Below are 20,706 nucleotides of genomic sequence, written 5' to 3'. Positions count from 1 at the left end.
CATAGTAGTGCATGCTTTAAGCACTGTTGAGGTAAAACACACACTTACTGAAAAGGTAAGCAGCCAGTGCACTTGGCTTTATAACTGTGGGAAATGACTGCAAAGGTAAAACCTTACAAAAAAAACAATTCAAGGGGCATTTGCCTCACTGACCAGCCAGCTGAGCAGCAAAAAGAAGAGCAGAGGAATAGATGCTTTCAGCCGATGAAAACGACAGCAGGCCAATTAAGCACAAGGACTTTGATCTTTCAGTGAAAAAAATCACTCCTAAGAGATTCATGTAGGGATTAGAAAAGTTTCTTACTTCTGCCCATAAACTTAAAAGGATCATGGATTTTAATTTTACTTTTAAAGGTTTATTTACCTAATTTTTAGGCTGTGAAATACAACAGGGAGACAGTGAACTTTCTAGGAGACCACCTAGAAAAATCAACCCAAAAGATTTTAGGCCTGAATTTAAATGACTTCTCAATTTTCACAGTGTGGCTCCTCTCTCCTGGTTGGGGATCATGTGGTTTTTCTACAGTACTCTGGAAGCTACAGTTGAACATTTTACCCTACCAGGCATGCACGGTAATTGAACACGCACAAAGTGTCAGCATTATTTTATTTCATATAACTGCTTCATTAAATTCTTTCTGGACTCAACAGGTCCAAATAAGCTTTTTACTCTAGTTTAAAAGTGTATTCACAGTGTATTATTTCAACACTGGCCATATGATGCAAGTTACAGAGTACAGCTATGCAGGTTACACTTACAAGAGAAGCTCTGGTAATATACTACAGTTGGGTTATCTTCATCAGATTAGACATTGAATATTGTCCTCACAAAAGCAACAAACTTCTCATCTGTTGGTGGCTTCCTCTGGCTGCCAGGCTGTAAGAATTTTTTGATTGTTGGAATGTTGCTGATTCTTCCTTTAAAAGCCTGTAAGAAGCAACAGTAAAGCCAGTGAGATTAAGGAAATTACAATTCCATCCTTTATAGCTTAAAGATCAGGTGACTTGGATTTTTACTTGTCAGACATACTTATTAAACAGAAAAAGGTACTAGCTTTTTCTGATCTGTAATGCTGGTGCTATACCTTAGTTTACCAGATGGGAATGGGAGAAATTAATATTAAAGAGTTAAGATTCATCTGATAAAAAGTGGAAGAAAAAAACACACATCCTGAATCCTAATCCTGCAGATATATTTGAGGGGAAAAAAAAAAAAAAGGCAAGGAGAGGAATACCCCAGTGCAAAGGACTACAGAAGTCAAGACATATGAAACTTAACTGCTCTTTGTGTATTATTTCTTAAAAAATTAATATTGCTGGCAAAAAGAAAAGGACAGGAACTGCAGACACACCAGGCCACAAACTTTCCTTCTGGATGTTGCTGTTTTTGAAGACATGGAAGTAGCAGTTAAAGGACCAAACTGAGTGAATTCCTGCCAGCTGAGAACAGCTGGGAAAAGCAGTACTGGAGAAAGTTGAGTTCCTAGCAGGTCTGGGGCAAGGCAGTGCCCTGAGTGCAGGTTTTTGTAGTCAAACAGACCAGAGAAGTGTCAGTACAATGGTTCCAAAGATGTAAACATCTATTAACTTTTAACAGCGGTCAGTGAAATTTGTTTGTTACCTTCCATATTGACACCAGATGATTACTAACCTGTAGCTGAGGGAATGCAGACAGTACATCAGCCTTACATTCTTCTGCCATTAAAATGGCTTCCAGCAGATGAACATCTGCCCAGCTTAATTTGTTGCCAACAAGATAATCCTGGCCATGATCTTTTAAGGCCTATAAAGTATGAACAAATTTAAAAAAAAAATCACACAGGATGTAACAGTTTTATCTAGGTATTTCATTGCAGACAGATTTCTAAAAAACCATAGCAGAGCAAAGCCATGCAAGAACCTATGAAGTTAGAAAGTGATAAATATTCTTTAAAGAAAAAAATTACATCAGAATTCATGTTTCAGTGTGTGTGAGATCCCATCTCTCGCTCTAACCTACTGCACCAGGTAGCTGTATACCAAGTCCACAAGAAAGACTTAATCACACAAAAGAAACAGGACTAAAGTAATTGGAAGAAGTAGTCAGGCCAGTTTACATGTAAGCACCCCTCGAATTCTTAAGAAAAAAGTTAAGTGAATTTCCAGATGTTTCAGCAAAATTTGAGACTGCTGATTACAGTTTGAAATATGTCCAGAATGAAGGAATACAACCTTTCCACCCTTTATCCCATAAGGAAGGACTCCTTTCTGGCAAATTGCTGATCCAAGAATCACAGCCTGCCAAAGCTACTAAGAACTGTAGTAGGCAAGCTGAGATGAATGTTGCAGCACAGCTTCACAGCAGTTACCAGCTCTCCAGCCTTCCTTTGTCCTGAAGACTATCAACCTCCTTATCAGGAGCAAGAGAAGGGTGTGTCTGTGCCTAAGTCACACCAAGGCTACTCTTAAGTAACAAGTGTGCAGTAAGACATCAGCCTGTGACCCTGGAAGCCAACTGCTTCTCCAGGCCCATGTACCAGTTCTACCACAGAGGCAGCAATCACAGGCAGTCAGAGCTGATACCTTCATGCAGTTACTTCCTACACCGCTCTAACAAGATCCACTACAGCTTATTTATCAGACTGGATGGAAACTCCCAACCATAGCATCCGAGTCTGATTGCCTGCAGGGCTTTATATTGCCTTTTGCTGCTCCATATGGCTGCTGAGTGTTTAAAGTGAACACTCACAGCTAGGTATGTTTCCTGTCAACTTGCTGAATGAATAACACACAGATTGCGAACCCTGATAAGCTGAATCAACAGACATCTTAAACAGCTGCTACAGAAAGAAAATTATTAACCATTTTAACAAAATTAGCTAGGTGAAAATAATGGAAAATTTCAGCTGTGTCTTTACCATAAGCAAACAAGGATTACTTTAAAGACTCTCTTATATGGAGCATACATGCTAAAACATATCACAACAGTAGTTTATGCCACCTAGGCACAGGCTTAGAGAATTTTGGTGCATTTTTTAACTGTTTAATAACTTAAAATTCGTATCAGACTTCTAATCTTTGAAAGATTAGTGCATGTAATCAATATCTCTCAGCACAGCCTTCCATTGGTATGGCAGTGGATGTATATGAACTCTGACTACAGAGGTGCTGGATTATGTCACTTACATCATTATTTTACAGTGCAGCCTCTGTGGGTTTTGTTTGTGCAATTTAAGGCTCTAATAAAGTGGGACATGAAATTGCATCAAGTCCTGTATTTTTTTTAACAGACTTCAGCTGCCTAGTAAACAAGGCTTCAAGCTGGAAGCCCAGTTCAGCTCTGAGACAACACAGCTTTGTACCCTTGGCAGATTTCTGAGCAGACCACTATGCCCTGAAAAACCATGTGAGAAAGTCTGTACAGCACTACCACATGTGGCACAAGAGGAAAAGTTACAAACAGAAACAAACTTGTGAGATGAGGATCACAGGTGGCTCAAACAGGAAAATTTAACACCAAAAAAAAAATATTAAAATACCCTTGCAGGAGAAATAAAACAACAGAACAAACAGCAAGTTGGTAGAAAATGGCAGTTCTGTAACATCCAGGCAATGTTCCAGGGAGAAGAAAGAACAATCCACCCCCTCCTGACCAACTCCTCCCTAGCCAAGAAACCCTCTTCATGTGCTCTAAGGGGACGGCAAGCATACCAATGCCTTCCCTCACAGCTCAGGCTGTCTTAGATGCATGCAAGCCAGTAAATAATTGCCTTACGCTTTCTATGCCACATGTGTCTTGCTTGCAGAACCTCTCTGTGCACACGTAAGGATGCCCAAGCAACAATTCAGAGAATGAAAATCATAGTCTCTATGTATAATACATTTAAGCAATGGATTTAAGGAAGAAAATGGAATTGGATCCTTAGCTGTAAAGCATAAATATATTCAATTTTGAGTATAGAAGAATAAAGGAGGCTGAGAGGGAGACCTTATTGCTCTCTACAACACCCTGACAGGAGGTTGTAGGGTGGGGGTCAGCCTCTTCTCCCAGGTAACCAGTGACAGTACAGGAGAAAACAGACTCAAGTTGCACCAGGGGAGGTTTAGATTAGATCTTAGGAAATTTTTATTCAAGTAAAAGGTTGTAAAGCACTGGAAGAGACGGTCAAAGGAACTGGTGGACTTGCCATCTCTGAAAGGGTTCAGGAAACATGGATATGTCACAGGAGGACACAGTTTAATGGTGAATACGGTGGTGGTGGTGCTGGGCTGACAGTTGGAATTAATGATCTTTAGAAGGTCTTTTCCAGTCTTAACAATTCTGTAACACATCACACTTTCAGACAGTAAGTACTGAAGGCTGGCAAGTATTGAAATGGTGCATTTAGGCAAAATGCTGGGAGCCCTCAGCCACTAAGCTAGGTTGGAAAAGAAAGACAGAGACCCAGTAACAAAACCAGCCAAAAATTATTTTGTGGCCCTCTTTTCACGTTCTGGATACTGGCTCCATCCTACATTTATAGAGTTGTACTCTCACTTGCCTTCTGCAAAGTACATGTGTGGGGACAGGGGAGTGGGGTAGGAAGAGGAGCCTGGAACTCACTGTCTTTGTGACCTACTGGTGATTTATCACTTACCTTTTCATAAACAGGAAAGTACCTGGTTGTGGCTCGTTCAATGATTAAGGCAAGATTCTTTTCTTTTGTATCAGCTGGTTGAAAAGGCAGATACATGATCATTCCCATTAGGTCTGTAGTTCCCTCCACATACATATCAATCCTGAAACAAATATTTTTGTTCAACATGTATCATTCAAACTTTCCATTTTGGTTATTTTCCTGAAATACAACACTGAAGTAATCACTGAGTAAAATGTTTATTAATGAATGTAAAGTAAGACACTGGTTTATTTTCTTGGTTCTTTCACTTTGAGAAAACTTCCAGTTTTTTCAAAGCACAAATTGTAAAACAGTGCATGCAATAAGCAAGATAAAAGGCTGCAATTAATTTATTTAAAGTGGAATTCATGCTGTTTTCCACTGATTATGTATTCATTTATTCTGTGGGAGAAAAGACTACATATGCAAACCACTTTAGGAAAAAAAATTAGTTTTGAGGTCTAATCATGAGAGGACACTGGCTACCAATTGCCAGTCCATAATAATCTCCACAATCTCTGGAGTTGCTCTTCCATTTTCACAAAATAAACCCTCTACAGTCAGTGACAGTCTGTTAGTTATACACACTTTTACATGCAGATACTTCTCTGCAACATTCTTTCTGTAAATATCAAGAATCATGAATGAGTGGTAGTAAGTGGTACACTGTTACCATACCAGGCTCTCTCCTTCAGGTCCTTCCCATAGAGGTTGTACTTTGCTGCAATGTAGCTGAGGATGGCTCTGGTCTGCACCATCCTCATCCCATCGATTTCCACCATGGGCACCTGCTGGAACAGCAGGACTCCATCTAGGGAAGAAAAAGGAGCAAGCTACTCAGACTGCTGAACTACTACACTGAAAATAAGGAAGAGACCTGGTAAGAGACATTTCTAATTCTCAGGGATTAAAGCATCCACAAGGAAGCAGCTCTTCTTTACAGGTCACATCATACTGCAGCTCTTAAAAAAATACCTCCTGTTGTTTTTTTGTTATACTTGTGTGAATTTACGTTCAGGGTACAGTTTACGGACTCACCATTGCGCAATTTTTCTAAGTCTTCTTTCTTTTCTATGAATTGTTCCTCAAACTGAAAAGCAACAATAGAAAACAACACTGTCACTCCAAAGGCAGTGGAGAAGTGGAAGGAGGTCTGGCAGTTAGAGTCCACCTCTTCACACTGTTCTCCATACTTTTCTCATTGTGTTGACCCTGTTGAGGAATCCATTCATTGCCAGTAGCTGGGTGAGCAGCTGCAGTTCCAGCTGCTCATGGAGCCCTGGGAGCCCAAGGCAAGAGCTGGGAACTGCCTCCATTTGCACAACAAAGGGCACGAGGGCCTGTGGTACTGGCCAGGTGAGACACAGCAGGAGCCCATGACCCAAACCTTCACTTAGATTGTGAGGGTATAAAAGACCCAGGGTTTCCTTTGTTCCAGGTGTCTCCCTGGAGGAACAAGCTTGACCTGTTACTCTGTTGTTGTACCACAATTGAATTATTTTAAGGACTGATGGAGAGGCTCCTGATGGTCAGACAGGAAAGTTTCCTTAACAGACCCCCTACTTCATCTCTGCTCCAGCAAATAACCTAAGACTTTGGTGTCTCCAACCCCCTGTACAGGACTGTACAGAGCATTATGCTCCAGAACTTCCTCATTTTAAAGACCAGACTCACCTGCATGAACCATAAATGGATACCAAATCATTCACTTAAAAAGCAGTTGATGCCACATGAAATACTGAGAAACTTCTTGTAAATTATGCCTCTCTTACACAGCATTTATCTCTCTCTTTAGTCCACTGGGGGTTTTTTAGGTTGGTTTTGTTGGTTTTTTTGGGTTGTTGGGGGGTTTTTTTGTTGCTGTTGTTTGTTTTGGTTTGGTTTGGTTTGGGGTTTTTTTTGCTTTGTTTTGTTTTGGTTTTTTGGGGTTTTTTTTGAATGAGGACAAGATCCCAGTTTTCTCAGCACTCATGCTCTGCAAATTCTCTGTCAGCAACATTCTCAAGTAAGCACCATTTAAAAAAGCCTTTTATTTCCAAAAGAGTACAAATAGTTAAAAAAAAAAGTATTCAAACAAAAACTTATTGTAGAAATTAAGATGTCTTAGGATGGCCTTCATCTGATGTGAATCCAGACAGATCTCCTAACACTGCCTTTGGGGCAGATCTGCTGATTTATCCTATTCAGGTCCTGACTCAAAGAACAAAAGGCACTGTATGGAGAGAATGTTCAAAATTTTTCATGTGGTACACATGGTCTTTCCGTGGAGGAGGCTCATGACATACATGGAAGTTCTTGAGAAAAAGCATTGAGAAAAAGTCACAGTCTTGTCTGTAGCAACAAGTTACAATCTCAGCTTAAAGTATGTTTCAAAAATGACACCCATCAGTTCTCTTTGTATGTTAAAATCTCTCTACTGTGCAACTATTGCTCAAGGAATGCATGAAATACAACACAAGAGTGTATCACTCAATCTACACATTCTGCATCACAATATGTGATGATGTGCATATTCCTAGGCACAGATGCAATTGGGAAACCCTTCCAGAGCATACCTATTTTAATCACAAATTGCTTTATAAAAAAAGGGTACAAACCTCGACCCCAGCTGCTGCTAACAGCCATCGGATTGACTCCATCTTCCCCCTTCCCTTGGTGTAGTGCAGCTTGGGTTTCCCTGCCATGATTTCAGAGTTCTTGTTTCCTGATAAAATGAAGATGATGATCTTAGAGGAAGTATGCTTTAAATTAGCATTTTGAATGTCCCACTCCAAACTACTGAATACAGTTGTGTGAACATGAAAGTAGAAGAACAATCAAGTCCTACACGCTTGTGCTTGATGCAACCAAGTTTCCTGTGGAATAATGGAATAAAAGAAAAAGTGCACACTACCAGAACATGCAACCATTCAACCGCATCATGTCAATAAGCATCTCCTAAATAATATATTATTGTAGTTTTAACAGATTACTGGAGTTTTACAACCAGAGCAGAACTGAAGGGTATTGTAGGGTATTCCTGCATTAACACATTTTTAACCTTGCAATGATGCAACCTCTTCAGTAGGTGTTGGGTTTTGTCACGTTACACCATACTTGAAAAATGTACTCTATCAAGAGAATGGCTTCCAAAGAACACCAAACTAGTGTCACCAGCACCATTTTCACCTCTGTCATATGACAATTCAGAGCTCTGTGCTCCTAAGCCTTTACAAGTATGCTTTTAAAAGCAACATATTTCACCAGGCCTACTGCATTCCCTATTTAGACAGTTCTGCTACAGTCAAACTGTATATTCTATCTGCCTCGAAAACTTAACTTTAAAATCAAAACCCAAATGGATGGGACTGACCTCTGTTGGGCAGATAAGGCCTAGGCAATGCCCCCAGCAGCAGGGGGCTCACGTCAGCCCATCAGATGATGGCACTGGGATGAAACACTTTGTCCTTTCAAATTTCCCTACCATGTGCAGTCACATGCCATTGGTATGACACTGGCAGCTGATGAGAGCTTGCCTCATGCTGGAAACAAAGCTAAGACTGTACTCTTATCACTAATGGGTCACAGAAGAATGAAACAAATTTCATAGGAAGATAGAGGCACAGACTAACAGAATGCTTCATTGTTAAGCCAAGGGTTTATCTGTTCACAGGCAGAGGCTTATTTATGCTTGCATAGATTTCACAATACATAGCTGAGCCACAAAGTAAAAATTCTGGCCATAATCCCAAGGCATCAATAAAGAGGCACAAACAGCACAACAGTGACAGGGGAGACTGCATCCTTGGCCCTCTCCACTGAAGTCCTTTGTGTTGGATGCTATCTTCCACAGGCTCTACAGCACACAGTCATCGCTCTGTTAGGAACTGGACTCACAAAAGAAAGAGGTGCCCCCATCCAAAATGCAGGTGTAGAGGACAGTTTCCCCGGGGAAGAACAGAACTCTGGAAAAATGCCTTGGAAACCCTGTTCTCAGTGTCATAAGTAAAAGGCTGATTGACATGCTCTCTATGCTAATTGTTACTAGAAAGTTCGTAGTTCTCTGTGTTATCATAGGTTGATTTTTGGTGCAAGAATTTTAATATTCTTAATTGCTGTTCTCATTGGACCCTTCCCTCAGACCACACCTTAACTGTCCTCCCACATTGGGGTGCAAAAGTTCCCTGTCTGACCCAAGACCATGCCTTTGGCCTCGTGCCTTTTGCCCCTTGTACTGCCTTGACCTGGTTCAGTCCAATACACTGGACGCCTTACTGTTTGTTATTTTTTGTATTATTAAATTTACTTTTCAGACAACAGATCAAAGCTGTCTCTCTCCATTTAAGCTGCCATCAGGCCAGAGTCCTGAGGAAACTCAAAGGGAGTCTGATAGTCTGGGCTCAGACTCCAGGGAGTTTCATGCAGGTCTTCAAAAGCACTGCTCAGCTTCCACCTAGCCCTGGCAGTGTCTGTGTCCCCAGACACCTCAGTCTCTTGTAGCAAAGTTGTCCTGATACAAAAACGTGCTTCTCAATAGATTATGTCTTGAGTGGAGCTGGCATCTAATCTAGCACTGCTGGATGCCTACCTAGATTCCTGATGCCTGAACAGCAACAAGGCACTCAGAGAGGTGACTTGGCACAGCTCCCTTACCAGGCTCTATACACATAAGACCATGATATACATTTCATTTCTATTTCATGTGTATGACTTACACTGTAATAGGTAAGAGAGCTCTTGACCTTCTGTTCTTCAAAAATACTTGATTTCCTGATGCTCAGAAAGTAGGTGGTGGTCTCAACTTCATCAGAGAGGAGAACTGCACTTAAACCCCCACAGACTGGACAAACACACTAACCTCCAGCACATGGGATCGAGGCTGAGAAACATACTATAAGGACAGGCTAGCATAAGCAGAAAGGACAAACATCCTTGACCTCTCCACAAATTTTATCAGCTCTCCTCTCAGAGCCGGAGCTCATAAAATTCAGCCCACCCAGAGGCCTGACTGCCAGTCTCAATTCAGTGTTCCACTCAAAAGAACCGTGAATATCTTCCTGCAAATGCACTGCTAAAGGTCTGAATTTGGGGGTTAGGCTGAACACTTATATAGGGCTGCAAACTATTTTGGTGACCCTGTTATGGCTCTGTAATAATTATCCCTTTGCAAAATAGTGAGTAATGATAAAAGAGTTGTAAAACTGGTATAATGTCTTTCTTGAACAGAAATAATGGACCTGAAAATTAATCACAAACTTTCTTGGTGTTTTAGAGCATCAGACCTTCCTTGCACCAGAGCCACCCAGGTGCCAGAGAGGCAGCTACTGCTGTGATGGCTGTATTAAACCTCCCCCCACGTTGTTTCATCCAAAACAATTCAGGCAGCTGCCTTTCAGTGAGAAACAAGTAAATGAATTTAGCAGCAAGCTCATAACCCGATCCAAGATCTTCAACGTTCTTCCTAATTGGATATGGGCCCCAGAGCAGTTCTCAGCAACGCTTTGCTGCTCGAACCCGTCCCGCCCGGAGCTGTTCCACAGGACGACCTCACAGCACAGCCCTGCATCGACCTCCGGAGCTTCTCAAGAGCGCAACTGCTCCCAGCGGGAGGTTTCCACTGGGGCTCGGGCCAACTCCGGGTTCCAAAAGCCTCCTTCCACCCCCGAGCTAGGAGGAGTGTCTGGACGAGGGGAAAGGCAAAATACTCCCAGAGATTGCAAAACTTGCACTCCAAAGAGCAGTTCCTCTTCAGTTCCGCGCTGATCCCACCCAGAGCTAAACACAAACTCCCTCTGTGCCCACCATCGGCCCATCTTGGCCCCTGCTGCAGGAGAGAGGCTGGGGAATAAATAACTCCCGCACAAACTCCCTGGAGCAGCACGGCAGGACGTTCCTCGAAGGTCAGACGGTCTGTGAGGCGCCTCGGCTCTTGCCCTCCGGGCAGGAGCCCCGATCCCGCAAACCCCACACGCTCCAGCGGGCCGGCACCGCCCGCCCCGCCGCGACCCCCGCCCGCCGCCGCGGTACCGTCTGCCCGGGCCGCTCCGGGAGCCGACACAGCACCGACAGAGCCGACAGGAGCCGACACAGCACCGACAGGAGCCGACACAGCACCGACAGGAGCCGACAGGAGCCGACACCGCACCGACAGGAGCCGACACAGCGCCCGGCCCCCGGCGCAGCCCCCCCCGCTCCTCCCCTCGCCTTCCGCCAAACCCCATCCCCAAACCCTCCCACCGCAGCCCAGGGAAACCTCGGCCTTGTCCCTGCAATCTTGCGGAGTTTCTGTTGCAGAATGTGAAATATGTGAACATTTTCTTGAGAAAGGATGTGCTTTGATGTTTGATCTTTGTATACTTTCAAGCATAATAAACGAGAAAGAAGAACCCATGAAACAGAGCAGCTACCAAACAAGGTCTAAGTGACATCCATCTGTGGGAAAGAAAAAAAAATTACTTGTCAGGAGAATTGCCTTGTTAAGGGTTGAACGTGTTTTAATGATCACAAACCTAGGGGGAGTTTAACAAGGCTTGGAAAGAAGGATATACCTCTGATAACGGATACATAAAATACGAAATTCATGGGCCACAAGGGCATTTGGCAGAACTCCCAAGATAAGGAAGAAACTAATAAAGCCTACTCAGCAACTGTGCTAAGCACAGCTGTGACCGGGAAAAAGGTAATTCCGGCAGGGAGAGACTCCGGCACCACTGACTCACAGCCCACCAGAGCACGCAGACTAATTACATGAGAAGAGGGAGAATCATTAACCAGTAGAAGATAGAATACTAATTATTAGAAGAACTAGGCGACTTGTAGTCAAATAACATTAATGCCTTTGCTTGCTAAAATGAATAAATACTTAAAAGTTGGCCTTAATTTTTGGAATATCACCGAGCAACCAGGCTTGCACAACTCTGAAAATAATAGTCAGCGTCTCTCTTAAGTGTGTAAATATTGGTTTGTTGCGCGCTGGGTAACAAACCCACGTTTTCCGAACAACATTTCCACTGGGCTGGCTCCGAGGCAGCTGCACCAAAGGGACATGGCCGGGGTACAGTGAGCAGGGGACAGGCTGGGAGGCCCCCAAGGGCAGCAGTGCTGCAGTGACTGGGGGAGGCTGGGGCTGCAGCCCCCGTGCAAGGCGAGCGGAGCACTCCTTGTGCCAAGGGCTCGGGCTCTGTGTGGCTGAAAGCCAGGATGTGTTTGGGAGATCCTGAAACCACATGGCCATGCTCGGAGTTCATCCTGGCAGGAAGTCAATATCCATAGCCCAAGTTTCTGGCTTGAGTTTCTGACAGCACACGGCAGCTGCAAGTGCTGTCTGAACGCTGCAGTGGGGTGGAAGGGAAGCAGCTTGTGCAACAACGCTCTTTAATACATGCTTTGGTGCTGAAACAGATCCGCTTCATTTACATTTTTGATGATGAAAACTGGTTCCAGCTGCATGACATTTCTTATGAATGTTATAAATGATTAAGAACCAATTCAAAATAAAAGAAATTATTTAACAATTTACTAAGATTGAATTGTAAAGACACAGTAAAACAACATTGATCGAATGTCGGGTGGACAGGCTGACAGCAACAACGGTGCTTTCCGACCGTGCCCACAAATGCTGGGGTTTTGGTGTACAGTTTTATACGGTTTTTTTTTGTCCGGAGGCTACGATTATTGAGAAAGTCCAAATAGGCATGTATTTCTTGTATTCCAGGGCTTGGTTTGAAAGGATTTCCTGTAAGTCCCAAAAGTCTTCCGGGACCCCTTCTTCGGGGTGCAGATGAAAATCAGAATTATTCATGTGATCCTGAGATTTGGTTTCCTGTGAGTCCAGAGGATCTTCCTGAATTCTTTCCCAGGGTGCAGGTGCAGTTTGTCCTTCATGATTGATATCAGGCTCTTTAGTGGCTGTAAAGTAGACATTTCTCCTAGATGTATGGGCCATGTCCAGCCAGGCCTTGCTGTTTCTGTTGCAAATGAGGTAATCCACAGCTGCAAAACAGGTCCAGGAACCTCGGAGATGTTCCTGGTAGTTTTTTTAATAGTCCATACTTCTAATACAACAATTTTATATGCGAGTTTATATTCTATATCTATTATATGAAGAAGCTGTTGGCCTTAGCAAGAGCTACAGTGCCCCGAGTTTTCCCAGCTGAAAGCTGGCAGTGCTCTAGTTGTAGCTGGATTTACAGCATGGGCTCCTTTTTTAACAAACTTGGTTTATTTGGTGTTTAAATAATATCACAGGATCATAGAATGGTTTGGGTTAAAAGAAACCTTAAGGATCATTTAGGTCCAACCCTCCTGTCCTGGGCAGGAACACCTTTCGCTACATAAATGTGCATATTTATCCAAGTTCAACAGTCTTGCTGACCTCAGTAGTGGAGCTTGATTTAAGTGATGAGAATGAACAACTCCAGTACAACTTGTATTAAACCTGATTTAATATTCAGTGATGTAAGTAAATATGGATTGCTACATTCCAAGGTCTCACTAACACCTGACACCATCCTGACTCTTCCTTTCTCAGTAAAACTGGTGACAAGCATTATTTTTCTCAGAGTCTGCAAAGTGCATTTAGCTGCTCCAATAGACCTTCTGACAAAGGAAACATTGGTGAAGCTGCAGTACAAGAGTTTGATATAAATGTGTATTATAAAGTTGTTTTTCGCAGATATTAAGATGAATGCTATATGTATAATACTTTGCGGCAAGGATATAGTTTTTATTTCTGCTATTGGCAAAACTTAGACATAGTAGTGAGATAGCGGATATATAGTTATGCTTGTAATTGAGTGGCCTGTTTGGTTGGAATAACATCCAGTGAATATATGATGGGGACCCTGCTGCTGACATGCCAACTACCAACACCAACAGTCTGTGGAAAGTAGGGATCAAGGTCCAAGATCAAGGTGATAATCAAGACACAGCCAAGAAACATACATGCTCTAAAAAGACAGACCCTAAGAGAGGCCATGCTAAACAGTTCATAGAATATAGGACCTAGTTTGCAAAAACGTATTTAAAAAATGTCTTTGAAATGGCAGGCTGTGCTCTTGGCTAAATGCCAAGTCATTTGGCTGTTAATCCCTTGCTTAATTTTCTGTCTCCTGATTGTCTTATTTTTTATTAAACTGATTTCTTAAAATTTACAAAGAAAGTGAACTTTGTTTTTCACAAGTTTAGTGAAAATCTAGTGACAAAACAAAGGTGCTGCAGGACCTCTGGTCCAAGCATATTCCATGTTAAGTTCAGAGGGAAGATAAATCCAAACCTTTCATCCTCGGCTAACCAGAAAATGCAGGCTTTTCCAGGAATTTCCCAGGAAAAAAGTACATAACCTACTGTTTGGGATAATCTCTCCTAATTATCCCAACAAATCCTGGGAATGCCAGTAAAACACAGACAAACCTTAGGCATAGAAGTAGCAGCAAGAAATCAATGAACATCCAGGTTTTGAGTATCAGTAGGAAGATTTTATTTCAGGTATTCTCTTTACTTATTTAAGGCATCCTGTGCTATCCAATACACTTCCTAATCTGTGAACTATTCCCTTTGCTGTAAGGCTCCAGTAGCTTTACCTTGAAGTGTCAGCAGTAGGCTAAAACTAGTCCTGTAGATAAGCAAAAAGAGATCAGAAACCTTTTTTTCATTTTTCCATTAATTTCACTTCGTAACCATCAGAAAACAATGAAATACAGATTGTATGGCTTTAGACTGCTGCTCAGGAGTGGAATATTTTCATTGCTTTGGCTACATCTTCCTCTGTTGTTTGTGGCTTCCTCTGGCTGCCAGGCTGCAGGAATTTCTTTATTGTGGGAATATTGCTTATTCTTGCTTTGAAGCTCTACAAAACAAAACCAAAACAGCACAGTGCTTAAGAATCAATGCAACTGTCAGACACTTAAATTTTATCTATGATTGCAAAATCGCATTATGGCTTGATGCTGCAGAAGAAATTATATGCTTCCCCCTCTTATGCTTTTGGGGTTGTAGTGACAGAAGACAGCATAAGAAAAACAGTAGCTGAGCCCAGCTAAAGTACATAGGATATTTGATTATTTGCCATGTCACTTCTAAGGCTCACACTCTCCCATATAACCCACCCAGTTAAAATCAGTACTCCTTTTCACTTCATTATCCATTCAAACTGCCCATTCATTTACCTGCAAGAGAGGAAATTTGGCAAGTATATCAGGTTTGTACTCTTCTGCCATTAAAATGATTTCGAGTAATTGAACATCTGCCCTGCTCAGCTGGTTCCCAACCAGAAAGTCTTTTCCATGGTCTTTCAAAACCTAAAAACACAAAACCAGAAGGAGATGAGGTCTTTTCTCTGTGGTGCTTAATAAGATACGTCCAAAGCAGGGTCACACATGGCATGGAGTTGTCTGTGAAAGAAGGAACTGTAGTTCAAACACCTGTAGTACAAACAATGATCTGATGGCACTGCCATCCTAGGCATAGTCTATCACCTCCTTCTCTTCTGCATTCTGTCTGGCAGCTCAGTTGTGCTCATCTTGCCTTGGCTCTGTAGCTGCATTGAAGGCTAAGCTGTGTGAGATAGAGAAGGAACTGTAACACTGTTACACAGAATGTATGATAGAGGGGCATCTGCACTTCAGGAGGAAACCTGATGTCAAAGCTGATGCTGTAGTGTCTCTGGTCTGAAACAACACACAGATTGAAAGATGGATGTTTGGGGAGTTCAGTGTGTGCTGGGGTTTGCAGCTTTACATGTCTCTCAGATTTGAAGTGTCTTCTGTGCCCTCTGTAGTGTCCTGTCTGCACCTCCCTCCCAGCACCTCCAAATCCAGAGCGTTTATATTCCAGTGGTGGTTTTGGTTCTGTTTTCCACCATAAAACTTGTGTGCATGTAGGATGGAGGTTCAAGATAACAGTATCAATGGAGCAACATCCTCTGACACATACCTTCTCAAAGACTGGGAAGTATCTGTTTTCGGCCTTGTCAATCATATTTGCAAAATATTGCTCCTTCTTGTCTGCTGGTTGGATAATATACATCATGAGTAACTCATTCAGATCGAACATTCCTTCCACGTACATATCGATTCTGAAAGGATCAGATCCACTTGGTCAGGTCAAACACAGTAGGTCTGAACAGCACAATAACTCCTGTAATACCCACACTGAGATGCTGGGAAACCCCTGCCTCTTCTCTCCCACACACCCCTGACCTGCCAAAGCTCCCCTGGGAATGCAGTTGCACTGGGGACAGGCAGGGGGGGAGCTTGGGTGAAAGACAAATGCAAAATTCCTGGGCAAAACCTAAAGACTGCACTCATTTCACTTCTTACTGGGACTGACACTTCTCTGGACTATGGGTTTTTGAACCAGACTACAAAGTTGTCATGTGTGCCATTCAAACTTCTCTTTAAAAATTCCATCAGATAGGGTAAGTTTAACAGCAGGTCCATACCTTTTCTAGTAAATATCTTGACATGTGTTTACCAGTGCTTATAAATGTGAAGCATTCAAAAATACCTCGGGTCAAAACATGTGCCCTAGCAGTCCTGTCCTTCAACAACCTGTTAGTAATTACAATTCTACACTAACTCCTGGTTATTAGAGAGGGTAGGGTTTGTGTTACTTTAAAGGACATTGCCCTGAATGTGATGAGGAGAAAATGATGCTGCTGACTACTGCAGGGGAAAATGAAAAGCAGCATCAGTAAGACAATCTGGCCCCCTGACTGCTTTCTTCTGAGGACTGCATTGACCTCTGATGGATGATTCATGGGCTCACTGGCCCCATCTAACCCAGCTGGCTGTCACTGCTGTAGACATCACCTGCAGTCAGTCATCTCATGCTGCACACAAAGCACTGCTCTCTCCCACTGAATCTAGCTGTGAGCTGGCAGAACCTGGTGTTACACTGAGCTACAGGGTGAGCTGGGGTCTAACAAGCAAAGGTGGTACTGTTGCAGTACAGGGCTCTCTCCTTCAGGTCCTTCCCGTAGAGGTTGTACTTCGTTGAGATGTAGTTGGCAATGGCTCTGGTCTGCACCAGCTTCATCCCATCCATCTCTACCATTGGCACTTGCTGAAAGAGCAGGGATCCATCTAGGGGAAAGGGAATAACACAAGGAGACTTTCAGTCCTTGCATGAGAACCACGAGTGTGTGTTAGGCAAAGTAACCACATGTATTACTTTTTATTTACAATCTGAATCATTTAGGCTGGATAAAAAAAATACCAAGCTCGTCAAATCCAGCTGTAAACCCAACAATTCCTTAATTTCACCACTAAACCATGTCCCCAAATGGACACCTACACACAGTGACTGAACCACTTCTTTTGCCAACCTGTTCCAATGATTGACAACCCTTTTTAGTGGCAACCTTCCTCATTCTTACTAGAAGACGAGGAAAATGCTCACTATGGGACAACCTGTTACCAGTGACACCTTAATGACTTCATACAATATCAATGAACTTGTGGAAATTTCAGATTTGAGGAAACAGCCAAATGCAGAACTTTTAGCTATCAGACACTGAGAGTACATGCATGGCATGGCCTTAACACAGGCAATTTTCATGGAATTTAAAACAGATGGGAAGGACTGAAGGATCTGGTCCAGCCAGTTTCTGTCATGTTTTGTTAAATATATCTGAACTTTCTAAGAAGCAACAAACACGCAATGTGAATAATACTTAAAATAAATAATAGTGGCTAAAAAAAAGCATAAAATGTCCCTGTGACTACTTTATTGTCAAATACCATCACATCTGTACAGATATGAAGTGGAAACAATGAGTGAGTTCCACAAGATTCCTGCAAGAACCAAATATCACTTGGAGTGAGTCTGGAGCCATGCAACTCTTTTGCAAGCATGCAGAAGCCTTGTCCTGGCATGAAAGAAGTGAAACTACCTCCAGAAAGAGAGGTATCAGATCAGAGAAGTGAGGAAGTGTTTTTGCTTCTAGGGAATCGTATTTCTTGACTCAGATAACAGATCAGCTCTGTCCCTCTTTGGAAGGGAGCATTTACCTTTATGCTTGTGTGCCAAAACACTTTTTGAAAGGCAGCCTGTAGCAAGGGGACCAAGACATTATTCCTAAAGAACAGCAAGACTGGAAATGTTACTCCTAGCTCAGATTTCTTTTGACAGGCCATATGAAGAGCACAGACATGTCATTTGGTTTGGAGGAAACATGATTATCATGTTCAGGAAGATGGAAGCTGAAGCTGGCATGGTGAGTAGTTGCCTTGGGAGGCAGGAATACAGCAGAGGTATTCGGTAAACTCTGGAAGTCTGTTTTCATATGGATTATATGACAACAACTTGGTAGGCAAGCTGAAATGCTAATGAATTTCAAGGTGATGTGATGACAAAAGCCTCTGTTGCCATAGGATGGAGGGCAGTGGACACAAGCTGAAGCAAAGCAGAGTCAATTATCTGACCTTAAAGAAAGGCTCTCGGACTGTGTGGGTTGTCCAGAGAAGCTGTAAATTCTCCATCCTTGCAGATACTCAAAACCCAGCTGGACATGGTCCTGGGTGACTGGCTGGAGGTGGCCTTGCTTGAAGAGGGGATGTAGAGTAGACAACTATGGAAAGTCCCTTCTGATCGCAGCTTTTCTGTGATTCAGTGAAGTTTGAAACCACTGGGTGGATGATACCACCTAACCCAGTGTAGTGTGCAACTCTGAGACATCATGTACTATCCAGGTAAAACATTTTCTTTTTAAGACACTAAGACCTAGGAATTCATCGATGTTCTCAGACAAGTAATGCCAATTCTATTTCTAATTCTAATTCTGGTTGTTGTTATTATTACTATTGTTGCTGTTATTATTTCAAAGGGAAGGAAACTTACCCTTCTGTAACTTTGTCAGATCCTCCTTTTTTTCCACAAAAGATTCTTCAAACTGCAGGAAAAAGAGAAGTTCTGTTGTCATTCTGTGATTGAGCTTCTTCATCATTTAGGTAAAGAAGGCCAAAAGTGATGTGTTTTGGGCAATTCTATTTTTTAAGACATCAATCATATTTGAACGCTGTCAGGCACATTGGCCATCACTGTGCCAGAAACCTATGGTTCTTGAAACACACTCGATACTCCATAGTCTGGTTTAGTATAAGAATCTGTCAGAGGTTAAAAAAAAATTACTCTGGGGTTTACAATATAGAGTACCTTCAAGGGTAAACTACATTGTGGCAGCAATAATAATCTCTTGCTCTTTTGCACACTGGAATTTAACTGAAGGTACTCAGAATTGCAGGTGCTTGACCTCTGTGATCAGAAGATAAGAAGCCAGGTTCTGCTGCTCTGGTTCTAAATTTCTTCTTTCCCTAGCTACAGGGGAGAAGCCTTTGTGGTGCTACCAGTGGGCTTTGCACACGATGCGTGGAAGTGAGAAGGACCTTGGCCCCGGCTTAGGAAAAGTTTGTAGTCACTGTTGGCTGCTCAGCAATGCACTAAAAACAGAGTATGAAACTACTGCTCAGTCACCCTTTTCCTAAGGAACAGTAAAGGCACATAATTGTCACAGGATTTTAGTATAAAAGACCAGAGGCAAACCTCAACTCCAGCTGCTGCCAGTAGCCACCGGATTGGTTCCATTCGGCCTCGTCCATTGAAGTAGTGCAGCCTGGGTTTTCCAGACATGTTTCCACTTGCCTGATTTCCTAGTCTCTGCAATGAAGAAATCAGTTTTGCAGAATATTCACAATCCTGGATTTGTCTCTCTAAGCGTCTCTCAAAGTTGTCTTGTTGGAAACCATCATTTATGCTTCAAGGCGTAAATTAATTAACAGAGGAGGGAAAAGGTTATATTGAGACACTGCCTTGTATGATTCTGCCTTTGAATGTTTCCTACACATGCCGGATAGTTAAGCAGAATTCCCTACTTAGAGGAATCCGGCCTGCCAGAGAACCAGTGAATGAAAACCATTTGCATCCAAAGTGTTCTGTTCTGACCAAAAAGCAGATGGTGCTGTGTACTTTGGCATTAACTCAGAATACAGTTTATTGTTTAATCAGAATGCATGCTACAAACTCGTAACTGCTGTGCTTTCTCCTGCAGCAATTATGCTCATTTCTAACAGGACAGGAAGGATTTCTTGCCCTTAGTCAACCTCTTTTAAAACATTCCCTGCTTCTGTAACTTATCTTTAGACAAGCCTCCAAAGCCTCAGAAATTAATTTTGGGTCTGGTAACATCAGATTTGCCTTTACCACAGGCACAGCCAGGGGGCTATGCTTGCCTCGTCCAGTTCCAACTCAGATGGAATTTCAAGCAACAACAGTTTGAAGGCAGGAACTTAAAGCAACAAGAGTTTCTGGGCAGACTGTCATCCACCCCACTCAGAACCACGCGTGCACAGCAGCGACAAACACACACAAACAGTGCCCAGCCTGTACCAGCCTCACAGCTAGTGACACCCTGCCAGCAACAAAGCTGAAGCATTAACAGCAGCAAAAGGAGAACACCCAAATCCCCACCATATTCCCCTTGTAAAAAAAATGTCACCTTCCCTACAAGTAAGGAGGAGGAGGTGAGGGGAAACACTCCCCACTTCTGACATCTGTACTTCTTTTTCTTTTTCTTAATTCCATACACCTCTAAATGAGCTGATTTAGAATTTAACATTTGGTACACATAACCATGTTAGTAAAGAAAGTACATATACACATCTAATCTATGAAACCTTTTCAGTGACTGAGTTTCCCATACAGCAACTCCCTGCATGTCCAAAATAATATCCCCACTTACCTTGTGCACAGTGTAACTCACGCTGAGCCCTCAGCAGTTCCGCCTTGAGATTTTATATCTCTGTAGCTCCTCCCATAAGGAATTGCAAACACTCCTCTGCAAACAGGAAACTTTTGTCTCTTGAGCAAACAAAACCAATTAGCTCTGTTTAGTTACTTCTCACCTACAGAAAATAAATTCCTGACTAATGCTGACTAGGTACAAAAGTAGGATAGGTGAGAGTTCAAGATCATTGGGAACCTCTGTGCCATCACCAAATGGTAATATGCCTCCTATTATCATTGCTTGGTGCCATGATAGTTAAAAAAAAAAAGATGGCTGAAAAGCTCACACAGTTTAAAAGAATTCTGCTAT

At 42.5% G+C, this 20,706-nt stretch overlaps 2 protein-coding genes across 5 annotated transcripts; both read right to left on the bottom strand.

The window, feature by feature from the left end:
• Positions 1–590: 590 nt before the first annotated feature.
• LOC310907494 (glutathione S-transferase) lies at positions 591–10,828 on the bottom strand. 4 transcript variants are annotated; one of them, XM_083857749.1, is made up of 8 exons: positions 10,731–10,828; positions 10,644–10,658; positions 7,235–7,341; positions 5,676–5,727; positions 5,316–5,448; positions 4,617–4,758; positions 1,652–1,783; positions 591–928 (listed from the first exon to the last, which is right to left on the bottom strand). In XM_083857749.1, the coding sequence occupies exons 3-8, from the start codon at positions 7,319–7,321 to the stop codon at positions 806–808; spliced, it is 669 nt and encodes a 222-aa protein (XP_083713875.1). In that variant the 5' UTR covers positions 7,322–7,341; positions 10,644–10,658; positions 10,731–10,828; the 3' UTR covers positions 591–805. The 4 variants fall into 4 exon arrangements, with proteins under 4 accessions (XP_083713875.1, XP_083713877.1, XP_083713876.1 ...); XM_083857751.1 differs by having other exon boundaries at positions 10,644–10,673; positions 10,736–10,799; XM_083857750.1 differs by having other exon boundaries at positions 10,644–10,693; positions 10,725–10,739.
• A 3,242-nt stretch (positions 10,829–14,070) lies between these two features.
• Positions 14,071–20,462, bottom strand: LOC310906995 (glutathione S-transferase-like). Its single transcript, XM_083856773.1, has 7 exons — positions 20,353–20,462; positions 19,158–19,271; positions 18,456–18,507; positions 16,567–16,699; positions 15,549–15,690; positions 14,783–14,914; positions 14,071–14,463 (listed from the first exon to the last, which is right to left on the bottom strand). Exons 2-7 carry the CDS (start codon positions 19,242–19,244, stop codon positions 14,341–14,343), a joined length of 669 nt encoding a protein of 222 aa, XP_083712899.1. The 5' UTR covers positions 19,245–19,271; positions 20,353–20,462; the 3' UTR covers positions 14,071–14,340.
• Between the last annotated feature and the right edge of the window lie 244 nt (positions 20,463–20,706).

The sequence above is a fragment of the Zosterops lateralis genome (genome assembly GCF_965231275.1).
Source record: "Zosterops lateralis genome assembly, chromosome: 3".
NCBI lineage: Eukaryota > Metazoa > Chordata > Aves > Passeriformes > Zosteropidae > Zosterops > Zosterops lateralis.
This window is presented reverse-complemented; position numbering and strand designations above follow the sequence as displayed.

Coding starts and splice junctions, on each gene's coding strand:
- LOC310906995 (XM_083856773.1), bottom strand. CDS start 19,244: ATGTCTGGAAAACCCAGGCTGCACTACTTCAATGGACGAGGCCGAATG. Junction 15,691..16,566: donor GACCTGAAGGAGAGAGCCCT/GTACTGCAACAG, acceptor TGATCCTTTCAG/AATCGATATGTACGTGGAAG. Junction 14,464..14,782: donor CCAAATTTCCTCTCTTGCAG/GTAAATGAATGG, acceptor TTTGTTTTGTAG/AGCTTCAAAGCAAGAATAAG.
- LOC310907494 (XM_083857749.1), bottom strand. CDS start 7,321: ATGGCAGGGAAACCCAAGCTGCACTACACCAAGGGAAGGGGGAAGATG. Junction 5,449..5,675: donor CTTAGAAAAATTGCGCAATG/GTGAGTCCGTAA, acceptor TTTCTTCCCTAG/ATGGAGTCCTGCTGTTCCAG. Junction 4,759..5,315: donor GACCTGAAGGAGAGAGCCTG/GTATGGTAACAG, acceptor TATTTGTTTCAG/GATTGATATGTATGTGGAGG.